Source organism: Ictalurus punctatus, chromosome 21 (assembly GCF_001660625.3).
Source record: "Ictalurus punctatus breed USDA103 chromosome 21, Coco_2.0, whole genome shotgun sequence".
NCBI classification, from domain to species: domain Eukaryota; kingdom Metazoa; phylum Chordata; class Actinopteri; order Siluriformes; family Ictaluridae; genus Ictalurus; species Ictalurus punctatus.
This window is the reverse complement of record NC_030436.2, coordinates 14,408,044-14,427,290: the sequence shown is the minus strand read 5'-3', so window position 1 is coordinate 14,427,290 and position 19,247 is coordinate 14,408,044. Positions and strand designations below refer to the sequence as shown.

The 19,247-nt window shown below is 38.4% G+C and overlaps 2 protein-coding genes across 2 annotated transcripts; both read right to left on the bottom strand.

Annotated features, from left to right (window-relative positions):
• Positions 1–205: 205 nt before the first annotated feature.
• On the bottom strand, positions 206–3,588 carry LOC108280969 (zinc finger protein 37). The gene is made up of 2 exons (XM_017496466.3): positions 3,345–3,588; positions 206–2,117 (listed from the first exon to the last, which is right to left on the bottom strand). Exons 1-2 carry the CDS (start codon positions 3,523–3,525, stop codon positions 1,366–1,368), a joined length of 933 nt encoding a protein of 310 aa, XP_017351955.1. The 5' UTR covers positions 3,526–3,588; the 3' UTR covers positions 206–1,365.
• Positions 3,589–5,182: 1,594 nt separating this feature from the next.
• Positions 5,183–18,701, bottom strand: LOC108281052 (zinc finger protein 12). The gene is made up of 5 exons (XM_053673908.1): positions 18,447–18,701; positions 15,106–15,841; positions 10,883–11,253; positions 9,844–10,053; positions 5,183–8,103 (listed from the first exon to the last, which is right to left on the bottom strand). The coding sequence occupies exons 1-5, from the start codon at positions 18,625–18,627 to the stop codon at positions 7,259–7,261; spliced, it is 2,343 nt and encodes a 780-aa protein (XP_053529883.1). The 5' UTR covers positions 18,628–18,701; the 3' UTR covers positions 5,183–7,258.
• Between the last annotated feature and the right edge of the window lie 546 nt (positions 18,702–19,247).

Below are 19,247 nucleotides of genomic sequence, written 5' to 3'. Positions count from 1 at the left end.
GTCTTTCTTATTCTTTCTCTCACACTGAATGTGTTGCTCCTCTCTCTCTCTGAGAGGGAAGTCACTAGATTTGTCACACTTGCCCATGTATACAAATATTTTTGAAAACAGTTTTTTAACATGCTAAAAATGACCTGCAATTACAATTACCCACAAATGAAAACAGTATACTAACATTTAGCGTAAAATTAACAAAGATAAAACCTCAAAACAAACAAAAAACCTTTAATTTAATTTCATATAGAAAGAGCAAAGGCACAATGGACATGACAGAGGTAAACTTGTTCAAAGAAATTCTGACAAGCAATTAGTATAATAACAACAATGACATAATTTTCATGTAAATTTCATTTTGTTATAAGCTGTTGTTTCTAATCTGGATTCTTGTATTTCTTTGCATGAGAAGATACTAAATGCAGAAAGGATGATATATGTGGGGGATCTTTTTATGGCTAAGTAACAAAAAATTAAAAATAATAATAAAATAAAAGATGTCTAACCACTTGATTTGCTATGCCACTATGTAGACACACTACTAACTCAATAGGCTATGTCACTCAGTGAAAGATAAATGCCCTGGTGTTCGTTCAGCAAAACAATGTCCTCTAGGTTTGTGAGAAGTCAAGACATTTGCAAGCTTGTATGCTCTCTAAATCCTCTGGTATGCTTCGTTTTTTTACGCGTACGCATAGCCTTTCAAAGTATACTCCATTTGACATGTACGCGTACGCAGGGGGTCGACGCATTCGCAGTACGACAACTTGCATTATCCCTCCTGGCCTGCAAGAGTCAGTACAGAGCAGTAAATCAGGTCTTTTTGGATGACAACGAAGAAGAATAACAATACTACGAGGAACAACACTTGGGCAATCTCTCACCACGATTAGCACCCATATACAAATACACTTTAAGGCTAAAATTATACCAATGCGGGTACTTTGCTTGTATTTTCTCATTTGTAAGTCGCTTTGGATAAAAGTGTCTGCTAAATGAATAAATGTAAATGTACTTTATAACCTGCACTCGTTTCCGTGTCGTCCGTTTTTTCTTCAACAATTGAGAATCAACGGCCCCGGGTCACTGCTGCCACCTTGTGGAACAACTAAGTAGTGCAAAAGAATAAAATGCGCATGTGCAACGTGTGAATACCAAGAAAAATCGGGCGGCGCGCGTACATGACGAAATTTACGTCACGCGTACTGTACGCTGTTCCTTGCGTCCGCGTAAAAAGTGAAGCATACGTTCTGCTTAAGGTTTTGGTTATTCTCTTACAAATGAATGCTCCAATCACAGGCCTTATCGCTTAGCATGTTCAGGGGCTACCAATGAATATTTTGACAATTTCCTTCTGCTACCTTACTGCTTTTATGACAGCTGCACTGTAGGATGATGGTAATTGACATGTTTTCTGACTTGGCTGGACTGAATGAATCGTTTTCCACAAATTGGGCAGCCAAAAGGCTTTTCACCAGTGTGAATTCTTTCATGCTCCTTTAAGTGTCCTTTCTGATTAAAACGCCTTCCACAAAATTTACAGTGATACGGCCTTTCCCCTGTATGAGTCCTACGGTGGACCTCAAGCACCTGTGCATAGGAGTAGCACTTTCCGCACAAGTCACAGCGATACGGCCTTGGCCTGTCTTTCTGATGCACAACCATATGCCTTTTCATCTGGCCACGGTTTCCGAAAGGCTTTCCACAATATTGACAGTAAACAATTCTATCAGCTGTCTCGCTTTGCAGTGCATCATGTGAAGAGGGATCAGGACCTTGATCGTCTCTTAAACCTACCAAATTATATTCAATTATACTCTCACTTTGCATGGCAGGGTTTGAGTCATCAGATATGACGATCTGGGAGTCCCTTGGCTCAGATTTTATAGGGACTTCCGAGTTATTATGGAGATAGTCATCGTTTATTTCCTCATTTGTAGTCTTCCCTGAGAAATGGTGTGGTGTAGTCACTGAGGACGGATCATTTACTGGTTCCGGTGACATGTTGTCCTGCTTCGTGGTAGACAGCTCCACCTTTACTTGTATTACTGAGGAATTTGAATCCAGGGGTCCATGGGAGATGTTTGGCAGCTCCTGGGGAACTGCTTGATTAGTTGAACCATCTGTTTATAAAAAAATATATAATAATAATAATATAAATTGCACATACATATTTTGAATTCCTGGACATGTACCGAGAGATCACATTTTCAATAATAATTAGCTGTCCAATTAATGAGACTTTGACTTATCCAAGCTTTATTGCCACATCGGTTAACATTTCCAAACACTAATCTGTTAAGTGGAAACCCAAATCTAATCGGAGCGTTAGTGTATGTCAAAATGACCTTTAGTATGACCTTGAGGGTTTTTTTTTAAACTACTGTCTCTTAAAGAGCACCTGAAGTGACCTGTTCAAAAATAAAAATCACAGAGACTTTTTCATGCTCATGAGAACCTTTACAGTTACAGTGACCGGTGTGTGTATAGCTCTCTTCCGTTTGCCTCATTGCCAAGGAGGATGTGATAGGGATGAGATCGTGATTACGTACCAATGTCAGGAAGTAACAGAAGAAATACCTTTTTATTGAAGGCCATTTTAAAATATATCTCTGTAAAACTCATGTGCATCCATGCTCTGTTTTTTTTTTTGTTTAACGTGTAAATGAACGATGGCAATCTCTGTGATTTATTTATTTATTTATTTATTTTTTGCACAGGGGTTCTGTAATCTCTCAGGATTTGGGAGTGAGAAGCAAACTTGAAGGCCCAGCAGAGGATGTACTTCCTGCTTATTTACCACACGTCCTCATGACTTGTTGGCCCAGTTCCACACAGTCTTTGGACCTCAATAACAGTCTGGTTGGCTGTGCAACCAGTAATAAATTGAACAGACTACAGCATATTGTTTGTCAGGTCAGATGAAAAGCTCATAGGAAGAATCCAGGGCCTTCCTGAAAGATCTCTTCTCCTCCAGAGACAGGAAGCGAGAAGATCTCATCACTGACCCCTTGCACCCAGGCGACCATATAAACCATAGACTTATAAACACTTAACTGACTGTATCAATGACAGCATTGTGTTTTCTTGGGATATGTTTTTGTTTGTTATCTTATTGTAAGGCGTGCTGTCTGGAAGAACCACAAGAACATCAACAGACTCAAATTCCTTGTGTACTTGGCCAGTAAAATTCCTTCTGACTCAATACTTTCGCAGTGGACCGGTGTGATGCTGTAGAAACAAACTAAGACTAGAATGTACACAAACTGAATCTTAAATATATCTAGTGCACTACATAGGATGCACGGTATGTGCTGTATTGAGACATAGCTCTTATCTTGACATCTCACCTCGTCCGTTAGCCAATCGCTCTGCTGTTAGCATTTTCTTCAGGTACATGTTTTCCTGTTTGGTTCGGTCTGTTTCCTCCTGGTACTCGGTAATAATGTCCGTAACTACTTGAAATAATTCTCCCGCGACAGCTAACAGACGCTCAGTAAAAAACGTATTTAAATACTCAAACTTTGCCATTTTGTTTTTTTTTGCGGCAAAATCCACAGCTCTCAACTGAACAGTCTCTTCTTCGTTTAAAGCTTGTGAAGAACAACAACAACACTTTATCTGACACATTACTGACACCTAGTGGTAGGGCAAAACAGCGTTTCTGAATTTGTCTGGAGATCACAAGACAACAATGCGGGGGAAAACAATACACGCTGTCATCAGAAATTCTAATGGTTTTCACTACAAATACCATTACAAACCTTTAGCTAACCATTAAAACCATTACCATTATCCTAACTGGTTCTTAATGGTATCCACTAGACATAACATTCCACCAGTAGAAGGCAATAAATTACCAGTAGAGACCCACAGGGAATATTAGAGTTTCCATTAAAACCAATCCAATTCCCATTAGAACCACTAAAACCATTACCATCATCCTTACTGGTCCTTAATGGTATCCACAAGACATAACATACCACCAGCAGAAGGCAATAAATTACCAGTAGAGATCCACAGGGAATATTAGAGTTTCCATTAAAACCAATCCAGTTCCCATTAGAACCACTAAAACCATTACCATCATCATTACTGGTCCTTAATGGTAACCACTAGACATAACATGCCACCAGTAGAAGGCAATAAATTACCAGTAGAGACCCACAGGGACCATTAGTTTCCATTAAAACCAATACAAATTCTATGAGGGTTTCTATTGTTTTTTTCAGCAAGAACAAAAAAAACCATCTGCATATCTGCATTAAATGGTGCCATTCATCATGGATCTTCACCAGTGATCATTTGTATACTCACTTAAAATCAATCCAAAGATAACTGCCAGTTACTGTAGTAATTAAGTTAATATAAATGTTTTATAAAGGTTTTCATACTACCAAGATGGTTTTCTCATAACTTTTTATTATCTCATAATATCTTTTTCTTGTAGTGAGATGCTTTTCTTGCAACAAAGAGATACAGATGGGACTTTGTTTCTTGCTCTCCAATATGCAGGAAAGAATGAACATTTTATTTTTATTTTTTTAAAAATGTTTGTTTTAGTAGCATTTTCTTTCTAGTATGTTATGAATTCTTGTGCTTTGTCACATTTTATTTTATTCTCTCATACTGATGCTTGAATACACAGGACCTAACAGGATTAAGCAGGAGAGATGGGTTTTGACAAAGGGTGACATTGATTACATAATTACCTTTTTTAGAAAAATTAAAAGGAATACAATAATATTCATAGGCTGTTAATAGTAATTCATTTTGACATCCGTGGTTTTGTCCCCTTTAATTTAACTGTAACTTGTCTGTCCTCCTTGATGGGCTTCAGTCCTAATCCAGCTACTCATTCCTTTTGTCTTATTACCACGGTTTATTTATATTCAGCAAATCTTCCAGACCTGCAGAATCGGTTCAATGTGCCATTGCTGTCACTGTAGATCTGAAGAGATGTTCGAGTGATACCTACCTTAAGCGAGAAGCAGATCCATTCAAGTACTAACATCTAGCTGTGTCTTCACACTTGCTGATTCTGACATGATGTTATACATGCACTTATTACTGTCTGATAGCAAAACACTTTCTATTGCCACATAATTTTCTATGACTCATAATTACTTAATATCATGACTTAATAACGCAAGCAAAAACAAACAAACAAAAAGGAAAATAGCCAATATACTAATAAGGAAAATAAATTTATTATCATCATCTTAATGAATAAAGTATTATGCATGTTAAAAGTCATAGTTTGGCATTATATTCTGATAAAGATGTTCATATGATCACAAGTTTAGTGTTGTCAATTTTAGTGTTGCTAAACGAGACCCATCAATTTCTCACTCATCAGTGACTTCCACAGGCATCTCAACTGACAGAGCATAGCACATACATAAGAGTCTTATTACACACTCAATTAACAATCAAAATATTTATGCATGTGTACACCACATGCATAAAGGGAGACTTTTAGTTTTAGGGAATACAAGATTCTACTTATCACGTGACTTTTTTTTGTACCTACTGTTAATTCTTCCTCTTCTTCCTATTGGTAAGACTATTATTTGGAAGAAGTGGAAAAGTTACAACATAGGTTTACATGACAGTGTAATAAATAAATAAATAAATAAACTCCTCATCCGAAAGCACTTATTTATTCTGTCCCAGAAATCCTCATCTCTCTCCATTCCTCTGAGTGCTTTTAACAAAGTGATACAACCTTAAAGATGGTGGACATTATATTTGATTTCCAGGTCACAGGCTTAAGGACATAGCATTGATGAGTCAATTATACATCAGTCAGTCCCTCCAGGATTTCACGATTACAGAAATGAACGCAAAATCAAACAAACTCCGCAATATTCGGCGGAGCTTGCAATTTCTCAAAATTATTGCAGATTTTCTGCAGGTTCGGGTCAAGACGTGGCATGTAACGTCATCACGACGCACATTCAGGCAAAGCCCTCTTCGAATCACGTGCACCGAACAGGAGTACAGCTAAAAGGTCCCATTCACCAACAAACCACTGTGAAAGGACGTGCAAAACAATTTTCTGCAATTGCATTTTTGCCAATTCAAGTAGTTTTCCACCTAAAAAAAAAAAGCACAAGTTGTGCTTTTTTTGCAAGTTGCATCACAAACTTTGAAAAAAAGCTGCAGCAATATCAATAATTTCTGGCTGCAACAATCACGATAAAAGCTGCCAAATCCTGTGCAGACTGATCAATTAAAATATTCGGGAAGCACTGTGTCCTTATTTCCAAAACAGCATAGTTAAATCAGATGCAACAATAAACCATAAAGTCTTTCAGCGGTTTACTCTTTCTGCTTTCTCTACATTTTTTTTGTCTTACTACCTGGTGACAGAATGGTTGTTTATAGCTGCTATAATGCAGGTCATGATAACAAGAATGAATTTGTCTTGCAGATGTTACACAACACTTAATGTAACTATGAACGGGTAAAAATTATGACACTATGACTAACAAATTAGAAATTATACAATTTTTCAATCAGTGTGGTATAAGAGGAACAAAATACTTCAGGACGAGTTGTTATGTGGAAAATAATCAGCTTCGGGATGGTAACAGTAACCCCGCTTCCACAACACCAGCCCTCTGTTGATCACTTTGATATAACAGCATGCCCTGCTGTCTTTTATTCGTTATACTTATAACGAATAAACCATCGGACATTCTCGCCTGGATTTCATGATCGCGTAAATTAACGCAAAATCAAACAAACTCCGCAAAACTCAGAGGATCTTGAGATTTTTCTAAAATTACCTCAGATTTGGTCCAAGCTGTGTCGTGTGACATCACGACGCACATTCAGTCAAAGCCCTCTTTGGTTCATGTGTGTGTGGAACATGAGTACAGCTAAAAGGTCTCATTTACCAACAAACATCACTGCGAAAGACTATTCATGCAATTGGAATTTCGCCAATTCAAGTAGTTTTCCGCTTAAAAAAGCTCAAAATACTCGGGAAGCTGCATCTCAAATTAAAAAAAAAAAAAAGAAAGAAAAAGACACAGCAAAATCAAGCATTTTTGGCCGCAATTATCACAAAAAAGTCTGTGAAATCCTGTATGGACTGATTGGAAGCTGAGATACATGAGCAGAGGTATTTTCTTAATAATCTTTTAACTTTAATCTCTTTTGAGCTACAGGACTTTTAACCAGTTTTCTCTCTCATAATCATTCCTGTTTCCATTCACAGTTAAGCATCGGCAATATGTATTCCGCATTTTTTCCATCACTGGTTGATTTTTCTCTGAACTCTAGCCGGCTGACCAGGATGGCTCCGAATGTGCTCTTTGGCTTGACTCAACCAAGTGAAACATTTCCCACATACTGAGCAGCTGTAAATTTTTTCTCCAGTGTGAATCCTTTCATGCCCCTTCAAGTGACCTATCTGACTAAAAGTCTTTTCGCAGAACTTGCAGTGATACGGTCTCTCTCCCGTGTGAGTTCGGAGGTGGATTTTGAGCACGTGTGGTGTACTGTAGCACTTCCCGCACAACTCGCAGCAGTTCGGTCTCTTGTTCTGGTGCTTGAGCAAATGCCTTTTCAATTGCCATTCGTTCTGAAAAGTCTTTCTGCACACGTCACAGTAGAGCGGCCTGTAAGGAACGTGACTCTGCAAGCGAGATTTCAGACGAGAGAAGTCATTCGGCGGTTTCTCGTATTGAGAAGAGGGCTGGGAAACGGGCTCGTCTTTTATAGAAGGCTCTAACAGAATTTCACTTTTCCCAGGTGTAGATGAGATATCGGAGGACAATCCTGTACAGTTCCACGTTTCTGGTTTGCTTGAGACTGCTATGGGTGAGGCTGTGTTTGAACAATGACCCTTTTTTGCCAGAACATTCACCATTTTAACAGAGAAAGCGTGAGACTGCCCCTGTCTACTGGCAGTCCTTACAGGGGAGGAACTGAATGAAGAAGCATCACGCAGTTGCTCTTGTGACTCAGCCTTCTCATGTCCCGTCAAAGGTTCCAGCTTCACTTGGATTTGTGAGGGATTGCAATCTTGTGGCTCCTGGGTGAAGTTTGGCTGTTTAAGAGGAACAGGAACTCCATCAGTGTGACTTCGCTGTTCATCTGTCAGGAGCACAGAATACATTTTTTAATGACATGTAGATTCTACAGTACTAGACATCACGTTATTTCACATTATTTCATTTGGATGAGGAGGTCCTCATCCAAATGATCCTTCATGGACATCTATTAATGCTCACTGCATTAATATTATAGTCATAAAGTCCTCTAGAGACTAATATCCAAGCAGAACTCTCTCAGAGATCTCCAACATCTATAGTTTAACAGCTTTTGGGCCCTTACTACTGTGTGTTCTGTTTTGCTCCGTTTTTAGCGAAGGCAGCAGTTAGACCAAACGAGAACAAAATTTGCCTGACAAAAACAGCCAATTCACTGAAGGGGAATGTACACAGAATGTGAAAGAGGTGCACTTGTGTCTGGGAGTGGTTACTTTTGTTTCACACCAACTTGTGAACTGCAATCTGTGAATACACAAGCATTAGTCTCTGTGAATTGAATACATTAGGTTTTTTTGTGGGAAAGTGTTTCCTCTCTGTCTGCTTTTGTTTGTTTGTGAGCATCTCTATGTGAACTTTCAATGTGGGTATGGTCAAGTTTTGCCCGCATGGTCAGGATGGTTGAGGTCATTGGCTCCAATATGAGCTAATATTTTCCCCACATGTGAATCGTGAAACTTTCCTAAGCAGAGACACTGCGAGTGAGTGACACAGACATAATAAGTGGAGTTCTCAGAGATCTCAACGTGAAACAAAAATAAAATGGGATACATTTCCATTTTTTCCAGATCTGAATTTATTACATGCATGATATCAAATGCTGCAGATTAAGATTTCAATTCTAAAAGTAAAACAGACAAATTTCCCCACTAAACATTTACAACAAGCTTGGGGTAAGATGATATGGATATTCGCTTTCTAAATACTCTGCAATGTAAAAAGATGTACTACTAAACCAGGGGATACTCTGGTTACTCATTTACATTAAATGGACAAAACCACTCAAAGCTAATTCCATGTAACTAGGCTCTCAGAACTGTTTTAACATCATGAATTAAAATGAAAAGAACGTATCTTGGAGAGAGATAGATAGATAGATAGAGAGAGATAGAGAGAGAGAGAAAGAGTAGCCTTAACTTCCAAGCCATAATAAAGAAACAGAAATATTCATGCTTTGTTTCTTCATGGAAACGATCTGCTGGTCCTTATCGTAAAAGATGTGCATGTTAATATGTTTTGAACTTTTTAAATAAAACTGATTTTAAAATGAAAGGGGTTTTGTTTGACAAAGCTGATCATAGTGAATGAAAAAAATCATCTCAGTCCATAAGCTGAGCAGCCGAGGGTGATACTGCTTAAAGAAAAGTTTGACTAGGTACATCTGATGGAAATTCTCTCTACATGCCATGCAGCAGTGAGTCTTTCGTCTCTCCACTGTAAGAGCTCCGAGGTGAATGTTAAAAATGTTTGTGGCTTGAACAGTTTCCACAAAATTCACAACTGTTTCTGTTGGAATTTGTTTGTGCTTCAACGTGGATTTTCAATAGCACATTTGAGAATCACTTAACACGAACCTTGTAAACGAACGAGGTTCCTGTAATGAAGTTTTCAAATACGCATGATGAGTGAAACCATGTCAGGTGTTGTCTGGAAAAGAAGGGAGCTCATGTTTCTCTCTTACAATGCAATTTGTAGACATGCCTGGGTCAAACGTAACTCACCTTGCTCTAATTTGACTGTACTACATGAGTATATATGAATGTATGCAAGCACCTCAATCTTTTACCTGAGATATCGTGATGTGGTTCTTCAGCTCTGTGAGACTGTTCAGGGCTGCAAGCATGAGTAGCACATGACTCTTTTGGTAGTTCAAGATCCTGCTGCGTGGTACTAAGCTCCAGTTTCACTTGTATTACTGACGTCTCGGGGTCCATTGGTGCTTGGCTGGAGTTCTGCTTCTCTGGAGGAAATCCATCTGCTTGGCTGGTCTGTGCATCTGCAAATACAATGGAAATGCAAATAGATCTGTATAGATTTAATAAAAAAAAATAAAAAAAACACCAAGGTTACAGTTTTTAATTTCAGCTGTAAAACTTCCTAAACTGGAAAAGGATTTCCCTGTGATCAGGGCCTAAGTGTTTTGTTCATTTCCTTACCCAAAACCCAGTTCAAGAAAGCTTCCTGATTGTCACAACAGCACCAAGTGCAAGTTTTCCAGATATATCTAACTTGATACATTTGTATGTAAAGGAATCTGTTCATGTAATTTCAGTGGTATGGATAAAACCAAAGAAGAGTATACATAAAACCACAATGACAAAATAAGGAGAGCGACAGAGAGAGAGAGATTAATGCTGCCGTCAAATTCTTCTTCAGTTCTAGTGTTTCCCACTTGGGAGGCAGTCATTATGAAGTACCAATTACTCAAATGCGCTGTTATTGTCTGCTAGCTAGCAAGTCTGATCTATTGTAATGTCGTCTTACATATCTATCTATTCATTAAAAGAATGATTAACCACCGAGCACTAAAACATACCCTCCATATTCATGATGATTAATACGTTTTAGGTCGGAAACTCGTATTTACTTTATTAATTAAGGTGGCGCTTGAATGCAACATTACGCTTATCGACAGCATTAGCTAGCAACCCAGCGCGTTCTTAGCCTGCTAGGTAAAGCCCAGTGATAGAAGCTCAACTGTTGATCATCTGTTTATAAATAGCTTATTAATCAGGTTTGAAAACATAAAACCGCATGTTATGTTAGTCATCAGTAAACTAAGCTAAGCTAAGCTAAGCTAAGCTAAGCTAAGCTAAGCTACACACCCAGCCTGTCTGTTCTGTCGAGTGTGATTTCAGCCAGCATTTTCCTGAGATAAACATTTTCCTGTTTGGAGTGGTTTATTTCCTCCTGGTACGCGGCCAGAGTCTCCTGAAAAAGCTGACAGATCTCTCCTGCGATGTTCGTCAAACGCTGGTGGATAAAAGCATTCAGCGAGTCAATTTTAGGCTTTTGAGTAGTAGACGCCATGTCGAAATAACCTTTAGATTCTGCTATATGTGTGTATGTGTGTGTGTGTGTACAGAGCCGCTCGTCACATCGGATTTCAAAATAAAAGACCCGTGACGAAATGTAGTGCAGAACAGAGCGGCCTGTAGTAGGCCCCTGAGGCGCTTGATGGCTTTTTTTTCGCACTATTCATCAGTACGTTGCAGTCGTGCCCTGCTGAAATGCAGTGTTCAGTGTGACAGGATTCACTTTGTGTGGTAAAAGTATTACAGTTACCTTCACAGAGTCTCGAATGTGGCAAGCAGTAGTTCTGCAGACAAGTTTACTGTTTTAAAGGACAACTAATTGTTCAAAACCTTGTCTTATTGTAATATCTAAATCTAGACAAAGTAAAATTTCTTTACTAGTGTAGCTAAGTTTAGTTGATAGTAGAGATCGATCGATAATCGTTTTACCGATATTTTTCCCAATATTTAAGCATCTTTCCAGAATCGGATCCATCTATGAATGGCGCCCTCTTGTGGGCGTTTTGAGAATTGCGCACAGGACCGCCATTGCAGCATTGCATCTGTTTTTTGTTAGGATAATTTTGTGCTTTATTTGTATACTTGTTTGTTTACCTCATTGAAGCTTTTATTTAAAAAAAAACAAAAAAATAAATAAACAACTTTAATAGACGCTTTAGTAACAGTGCACTTTATTTTTTGCACTCTTTCAGACCCCTCTATACAAGCTTCTTTAAGGTACCTGGTAGTGATGTACACCAGGATAAATGAGGAAATATACAAATTTTGGTCCTGAATTACAGGAAAACAACTGATGCCATCAAACACCATTTGATCACTGGGGTTGTGAAGACTGACTTCTTTTCTTAATTTTTCATGGTTTTACCCATTTTTCTGAATACAGACTCATAGTCACTACTGCTTGCTTATTACTTCTAGCAGTAATTATGACACAAAAGGACTCTGAAAAAACGGCATGACAACAGGAATATGGTTTGTTGGAGTTAATGTTCATAAAACGTCTATGGCTGCTACAACATTCTTGTTATATATATATATATATATATATATATATATATATATATATATATATATATATATATATAGCTTCTTACCTTATTATTAGTAATAGTACTAGTAGTAGTAGTAGTGATATAGTGGTTTATTCTAGACTTTAATCTGGAAAAAGCTTGGTTTGATTTATTAAATGACACCAGAACTTACCGAAGAATATAATTACTTCTCAAGCCGAAGCAAAGCAAACTCCACATCATTTTCAAGCCATCTAAAATTCTTTGCAGAGCTGAAAAGCCACTTCGCTCTTGGTTAGCCCCATTTCCTTTCTATATATCTAATTTCTTAGACTGTTTTGTAGTGTAACGCATGCTAAGCAACAGTGGAACTGGGACCCTGGTGTTAGGAATTCAGTTGGGAGACCAGTCAGGAGACAGGTTTGATCTTCAAACCTTTGACCTGAGACACAACATACTGAGACACAAGGGAATGAGAAATAGGACATATTCAGAGATGTGAATCATATTTAACACTGTTAAAGAGTCAGAGATAAATATAAAGAAGCATAATGCTAGTTCATAAAGTCAGAGGCTAATAATTAAAGGCAAATATTTCCTTGTGTGGTCAGACGTTTATCGAATTCACTCGGATATAACCATAACTCTGTCATAATGCTAGACTTATCTCCTGTCCCATCAGGCTAGTGCCTTGCTTCCTGCTTATGTCTAGTATAATCTTTTATGGGCTGCTTGTGCAGATGAAGAACTGATGAGCAGGGAGGACCGTCTCCTTGAAGAGATGTTGCCTGAATGAGAAGTTAATGCATTTAAGTGACTGGGTTAAAATTTTTGGTTGCTGAATACAGAGCTCATAAGTGTCACTAAGACACCCCCGCAATCATGTACTATTAACTATAAGGTCTCCCTTAAGTAGTAACGTAGAAACAATCAGCGCTGTGCTGCATTTGTGAAGAGCCTCCATTTTGTTTGGTGTCTGAATAACATGTTCTAGACAGATATTTTCTGAGGAACTGTAAAATGTTGACAGCCCCTATTACTTCTGAGAAATGGTATTAAAGATGATGAGTCAGGACAAGCAGACCACAATGCACTGTAGACCTCGAACATTTAGTTTATTTTGTATTTCACAAAACGATCATCCAGAACGAATGTGATTTACAAAGCGGATGGTAAGCAAAAAAAAAAAAAACTGTTATAAGAATGAAACTGATGTGGTTATGTAGCTTCCATATAAACAATTTCCTTATCAGCAGTGCACATCTAAATATACAGTTGAGAGCAAAATTTTGCATCCTCTTATTTGTGAATGGGTCATTTGAACTTCATTTCAAAATGTTTAAAAATAAAACGTTGGTATATCTTGCAACAAGACAACAATCCGAACTTAAGACAAGTTATCTTAACGCTCAGGGAACATCCTAACACACTGAAAGGGAAATTTCACCCTGAAACAACCTGACATGTTTATATTGAAATAACTGAGATGCTTAGTGATTCTGGTGCTAAGCGGTTGGATGGTGCTGTATTTTTTATTATTATGAGAGGATTAATCAATAAAAGAGCTTCCTTTCTCGCACACCATTTTCCATTGGAGAAATCCAATGTAGATGTAGTGGAGAGAGCAAACGCTGGACTCAGAGTTAGAGAACGCATTTGTGCTGATGTTCAGCAGAGACTCGGCTAAACGCTAGACTGTACGCAAGATGGCTGCCGTGCGTATCCTCTGGCCGTTTGGCACATCGCTTGTGTGCATACTCACAAATTAGATTTACGCCATTTGGCAGACACCCTTATCAAGAGCGGTGTACATTTTTATTTCATTCATACGTCTGAGCAGTTCAGGGTTGCTCAAGGGCCCAAGAGTGGCAGCTTGGGGACTGAACTCATGACCTTTCGATCAGTAACCCAATGACTTCAACACTGAAGCTACCACTGCCCAAATTAATGTGACACATCCACGAAGTCCAACGTAAATAGCGGAGGCAGTATAGCACCATGTGACACTGTGTCCGCAATTAAATAAACTAACACAGAGTCTCAAATCACACACTTATGCACTATTCTAGACTGCTATTTAGTACTAACGCTAACGGTTAATTAATTAACCGTTAGTATTAGTACTATAAACACTAATTAATTACAGTTAGTGTTTGGATTTTAGAAACCTCTTAAACCCACCGAAGGGTCTGTTTTGCGAACCTTCAGGATTTTCTAGATTAGTAAATATTTTTGAATGTACTGTGAGGGATTTTTATTCGAGACACCAACCATGACAGTGATCACACCGACGGCAGGAAGTTTTAAAGAGAAACGGAGCTCGCCAGTGTATTTAGCATCGCTGAGCATGAAATGTACAGTTTAACTTGGACACCAGATAGACGGAGAGGTGTTGTTCTGACGTGCCATCATTTAGACACCGCATTATAACTCGAAGCTTTGGTAGTTGATCTGTTTGAGCAGAAAGTACAGATGAGAATGTGCGAGACCTGGATAAATTAAAGGACTAAAGCGCTGCTGCATCACTCTCTTTAAGTCGAGATGAACGAGGGCTAAATCCAACTGGCACTAGGACCAGCAGGTAGTTGAACGGCATTGATGACCAAAGTGAAAACTGCCACGTCGATGAACAATTTTCAAATAAAATAAATGAAGATGATCATGTTATTTGGCAATAATAATATTTAACTTGTTCAGAGTGGATTTTTGTTCTTGAATGTCTAGTCAGTACAAAATACTGTATGTCTTTTTTCAGTTATGTAGCAGTCAGTAACCGTAATAACTCACACCAACTTACAAAAAAAACATAAAACAACTTTAAAAAGTCTAATCTCTCTGTTAATAATTTCAGCAGTGAAAATCTGGTAGAATACACATTCTGCTAACAGGAATAAAATGTTATTTGCGCACACACACACACGGCATGTAAAGGCAAGCTATAAATATTTCACAAGCAAAAAGAAAAAAATCAGAGAACTGTTCTAATCTCCTAAAAATGATCACGTACACTGTTGGTTTTTAATAATCGTAGCCGCTTGGTGTTGATGATGATAGTGTATGTGTACTCTGACCTGCTGAGCCCGACTGAAACGTTTCGCACAAGCTGAACAGCTGTAAGGTTTTTCCCCAGTGTGTGTCCTCTCGTGTTCCTTTAAGTGCGCTTTCTGGTGGAAAGTCTTCACGCAGAACTTGCAGGGAAACGGCCTCTCTCCCGTATGCGTCCTCAGGTGGATTTTGAGTGAGTGAGGAGTGCTGTACCACTTCCCGCACAGATCGCAGCGGAGTTTTTTCTCTTTGCAGCGCGCAAGCTTGCGCCCCTTCGAATTCCCATCGCTCCTGAGAGGTTTGCGGCGCACCTTGGAACGAAAGAGTCTTTCCGCAGCCGGGCTTTGCAAGTGAAATGGTAGGTTCGAGAAGTCATGCTGAGAGAATGACTGGGGGTTTGGTTCGAACTGACTTTCAGTGGTTAACTCGTCACTGCAATCCACCTCTGCGTCACCGTCCTCGAGCTTGACCGTCACGTCCTCAGCAGGGTCTGAAGGGACATGGCATGTAGGTGCATTCCTCGCCGGCTGCTGGGCTTCGACATCCTGCTCTTCGATGCTGAGATCCTGCTGCATGGTGCTAAGCTCCAGCTTCACCTGTATTAGTGAGGTTTCCGAGTCCACCACCTCTTCATTACTGCTCTGCTGATCTGGAGGAAATCCAACTGTCCGGCTAGTCTGTGCACCTGTAGAAACTGCAGCAAAGCATGACTATGAAACACATCAGAGAAAACAGCTTGAAAAAGAAGATATCCCATTTCAACCCAGAGCTCAGGTAAACAACTGGAAATCCTGGATGGTGCTCATGATATGTGAGGAACATTCAAATACCCCTTGTTGCAGAGCTAAAGGTCCAGTGGGTGGAGTCAGACCTGATCCAGCTCCTCCTACCTGGGCAGAGTCAAACCAAATATCCAGGGTGTGTTGCATAGCATCTTGTGGGTTAGAGTTAGAAGGAGTTGGATCAGGTCCTGCTCCACCCACTGGACATTTAGTTCTGCAGCAAGGATTATCTCCATTCATTTAATTCATTGTGTTATTAAGTATTAGAAGCTACCCGTGACAGCCATTCTTATAATTAATAAGTGGCTATGCCTTATTAACAACTAGGAACAGTATACTAATGCATCACCATGACTTAGTAAAGCAGGGATTCCCAACTTTTTTTTTTAGAAACTGAAACCCTTCAACCTAAATTATTTGTACCAAATACGAGTCCGTACAGGCTTTTACAGAGTTTTTTTGGGGGGGAGGTATTGTTGCGGCTAAAAAATGTTTGATTTTGTTGCAGATTTTTCCAAAATTTACAATGCAATTTGTGGAGTTTTTTGTGCTTTTTTTTGTGGAAAACTACTTGAATTGCCAAAATTGCAATTGCACAAAATGGTTCTGCAGGGTCTTTCATTTTGTTGGTGAATGAGACCTTTTAGCTGTATTTGTGTTCAACGCGTTGTGATGATGTCACATGACGTGTCTTGGCCCAATCCCAATTGCAAAATCCTGGATGGACTGAAATACCCCAGGAGATGTTAAGCATGGTGTTAAGCAGTGAAACTTCTTGTTGAAAAAGTTTGTTTTACTTATTTACAGTTTTTTTCTTGCTGTTTTAATCTCAGCAAGATTGCTTTAAAATAGGGTTTTGTAGCCAGGTTTTCATGTGTTGTTTCCAAATGTCTTTTTATGAAAGCCGCTTCGAACAGATCACACACATACAGAACAGTTTGGCCATGCACGTGAACCCAAACTTTAAATATTCATCGCTAGTACTTACAGATCGTTTCGTGCTTTGGAGATTTTGTCATCTAACTTGTGCTTGGATTTTCATCCTTTTGTGATTTTCGGTTGCTGACATTGCCTTTCATACCTGTCCATTTAAGCGGGTTTAAGGAGTTGTAAAAGGCTAAAACGCTTTTAACCATCAGGAATGATTTACGCTTAACTCTCATAGAGTATGACCTATTATCTCGTGACATGGCCCATGAGTTATTCAATGAACTTCTATCGCATTTTACGTATAAGGTTACCATTATATATGAATGGGTTTAATTCATTTAATTTTTTTTAACTTGTAAAAAAAAAAAAAGTATTATTAAAATGGAACGTAAATTGTCAGTCATTTCCATCAGTCTCCTGAACCTCCTGGTTTGGAAACCCTGTCACAAAGCATGGGAACTAGATCATGAAGTGAAGAGAATGTGATAATTAAGGTATGGCCATGACTTATTCACCTGAGATCAATAAGTAATAGCCACAGATTGGGCTAGTCACAGATCATGTGTGAGCGATCGGTCGCTCACAAGGAGATCGCTTCAAGGACAACACAATGTGTTGTTCATGGAATCCGTGACTACATGTACATTATGTTTAAGGTCTATATTTGGGTTGCAGCCATGTTCTGAATACAGTGTTTATATGTGTACAGGCATCGGAATATTCCTCTATACATGGTTATTGTAAGTATTCCTGAGTTGCCATTCTTAAATACCAAGCCTACAGCTAAGCATGTGTTAGCACCCACAATTCCTTGCAAACTGAGCATGCGCATAGATCTCCTTTCAGTGGATTTTCTGAATGTGTCGACATGCAACAAATTTCCAATTAAAACAGGTATATTACTGGGGTGAGAATCAGAATTTGGGGAATCCGAATATCGTCTTAATCTGAATCGGGCAATCAGATTGCGTCGTTTACATGACTCAGTACTAATTACAACACTGCCAATATCATTCCAATTAATATCAGAATACTGATGTGCATGTAAACGTCATCATTAGTCCATATGCTCCTTAAAATCTATACCTACTCTTACCATACCACAGTGCTTGGCAAAAAAATATTTATCTACATTTATTTATTCATTTATAAATTATCATGTACTCTTAATTTAACTTGTATATTGTATTAACTTGTATAATTATTTTCATTTGATTTAGTGACATTTAACTACTAATGTTTTTGTTGCTGTTTTAACAGGATTCGTTCGTTATTTTTATGGCTATAAACCACACAGTTGGACAATGCCAAATAAATAATACTACTAATAATTATAATTGATATCACTATAATTCTATTGATATTTAGGCAATTATACACAACACAGTGATCACAACTTGTGAAGCTGTAGTCACGACTTAATGAGCTCGTTATCTCGGGTTACTAAGTCGTGGTCACACATTAATATTATTATTATTTTATTTATTAAAAACGTAATCCGTAATAAACAACCAAGAGCACATCAACAGTTGCATAGATGAAACAAACTATGCCAACGTTGCATCAGAAACTGAGCGGCTCATTCACCTGGTCCATTGTTGATGCTAACTTCCGCTAGCATTTTCCTCAGATAAATATTCTCCTGTGTGGAGCGGTCTATTTCTTCCTGATACTGAGAAACAGTGTCCTTAACTACTTGGAATATTTCTGCTGCTGCAGCCATTAAACGATCACAGAAAAACGAATTCAGCGTCTCCAAATGAGCCATTTTTCCAGTGTAGACTCGTATAAAAGTGCTACTTTGCGTCTTCTTCTGTTTTTCGCCCCTTTAGTGATAATAAACAGTAGAAGGCGTCGTTAGATCGCCACCTGTCGGAAACGCGAAGCAGCGCACATGGGGTTCATTCAGTGAAGTGTACAGTAAATCATTAATTTAAAATCCTCTTACCAGTCAAGAAAATAACTACATTTAATCTGAACTGGGTTTTGTAGAAGCTGCTTTATTATCACAGTTAAACAAAAAATGCACACAAATATTGTAGATATAAACAGTGAAACAGTCAAAATTACATTTGTGACTACAATAAATTTGGACTTGAATCCGTTTTTATTTCAAGGATGAATCCAGATGATCGTTTCAGATTTTCTCCCCAACTTTTTCAAATCTCTGTTTGTACAGTTGGTCTGAGTATGTATTTATTAACCACTTTGATATCTATTGCTATCCTTTTTCATGCCTGTGAATATTTGACAGTGGATAGCTGTTTTCTTGATCCCAATGACTCAGCATAGTAAATTCATTTGTAATGAAACACAAAGATTTGACTTGTTGAATGATTTATTTCAGTTTAAATAATGGTTAAATGCTTCCTTTTTTCATATTTGTTT

Coding starts and splice junctions, on each gene's coding strand:
- LOC108280969 (XM_017496466.3), bottom strand. CDS start 3,525: ATGGCAAAGTTTGAGTATTTAAATACGTTTTTTACTGAGCGTCTGTTA. Junction 2,118..3,344: donor GCGATTGGCTAACGGACGAG/GTGAGATGTCAA, acceptor TTTTATAAACAG/ATGGTTCAACTAATCAAGCA.
- LOC108281052 (XM_053673908.1), bottom strand. CDS start 18,627: ATGGCTCATTTGGAGACGCTGAATTCGTTTTTCTGTGATCGTTTAATG. Junction 11,254..15,105: donor ATTAAAAACCAACAGTGTAC/GTGATCATTTTT, acceptor GTACTGATGAAT/AGTGCGAAAAAAAAGCCATC. Junction 10,054..10,882: donor CGACAGAACAGACAGGCTGG/GTGTGTAGCTTA, acceptor TTGTATTTGCAG/ATGCACAGACCAGCCAAGCA.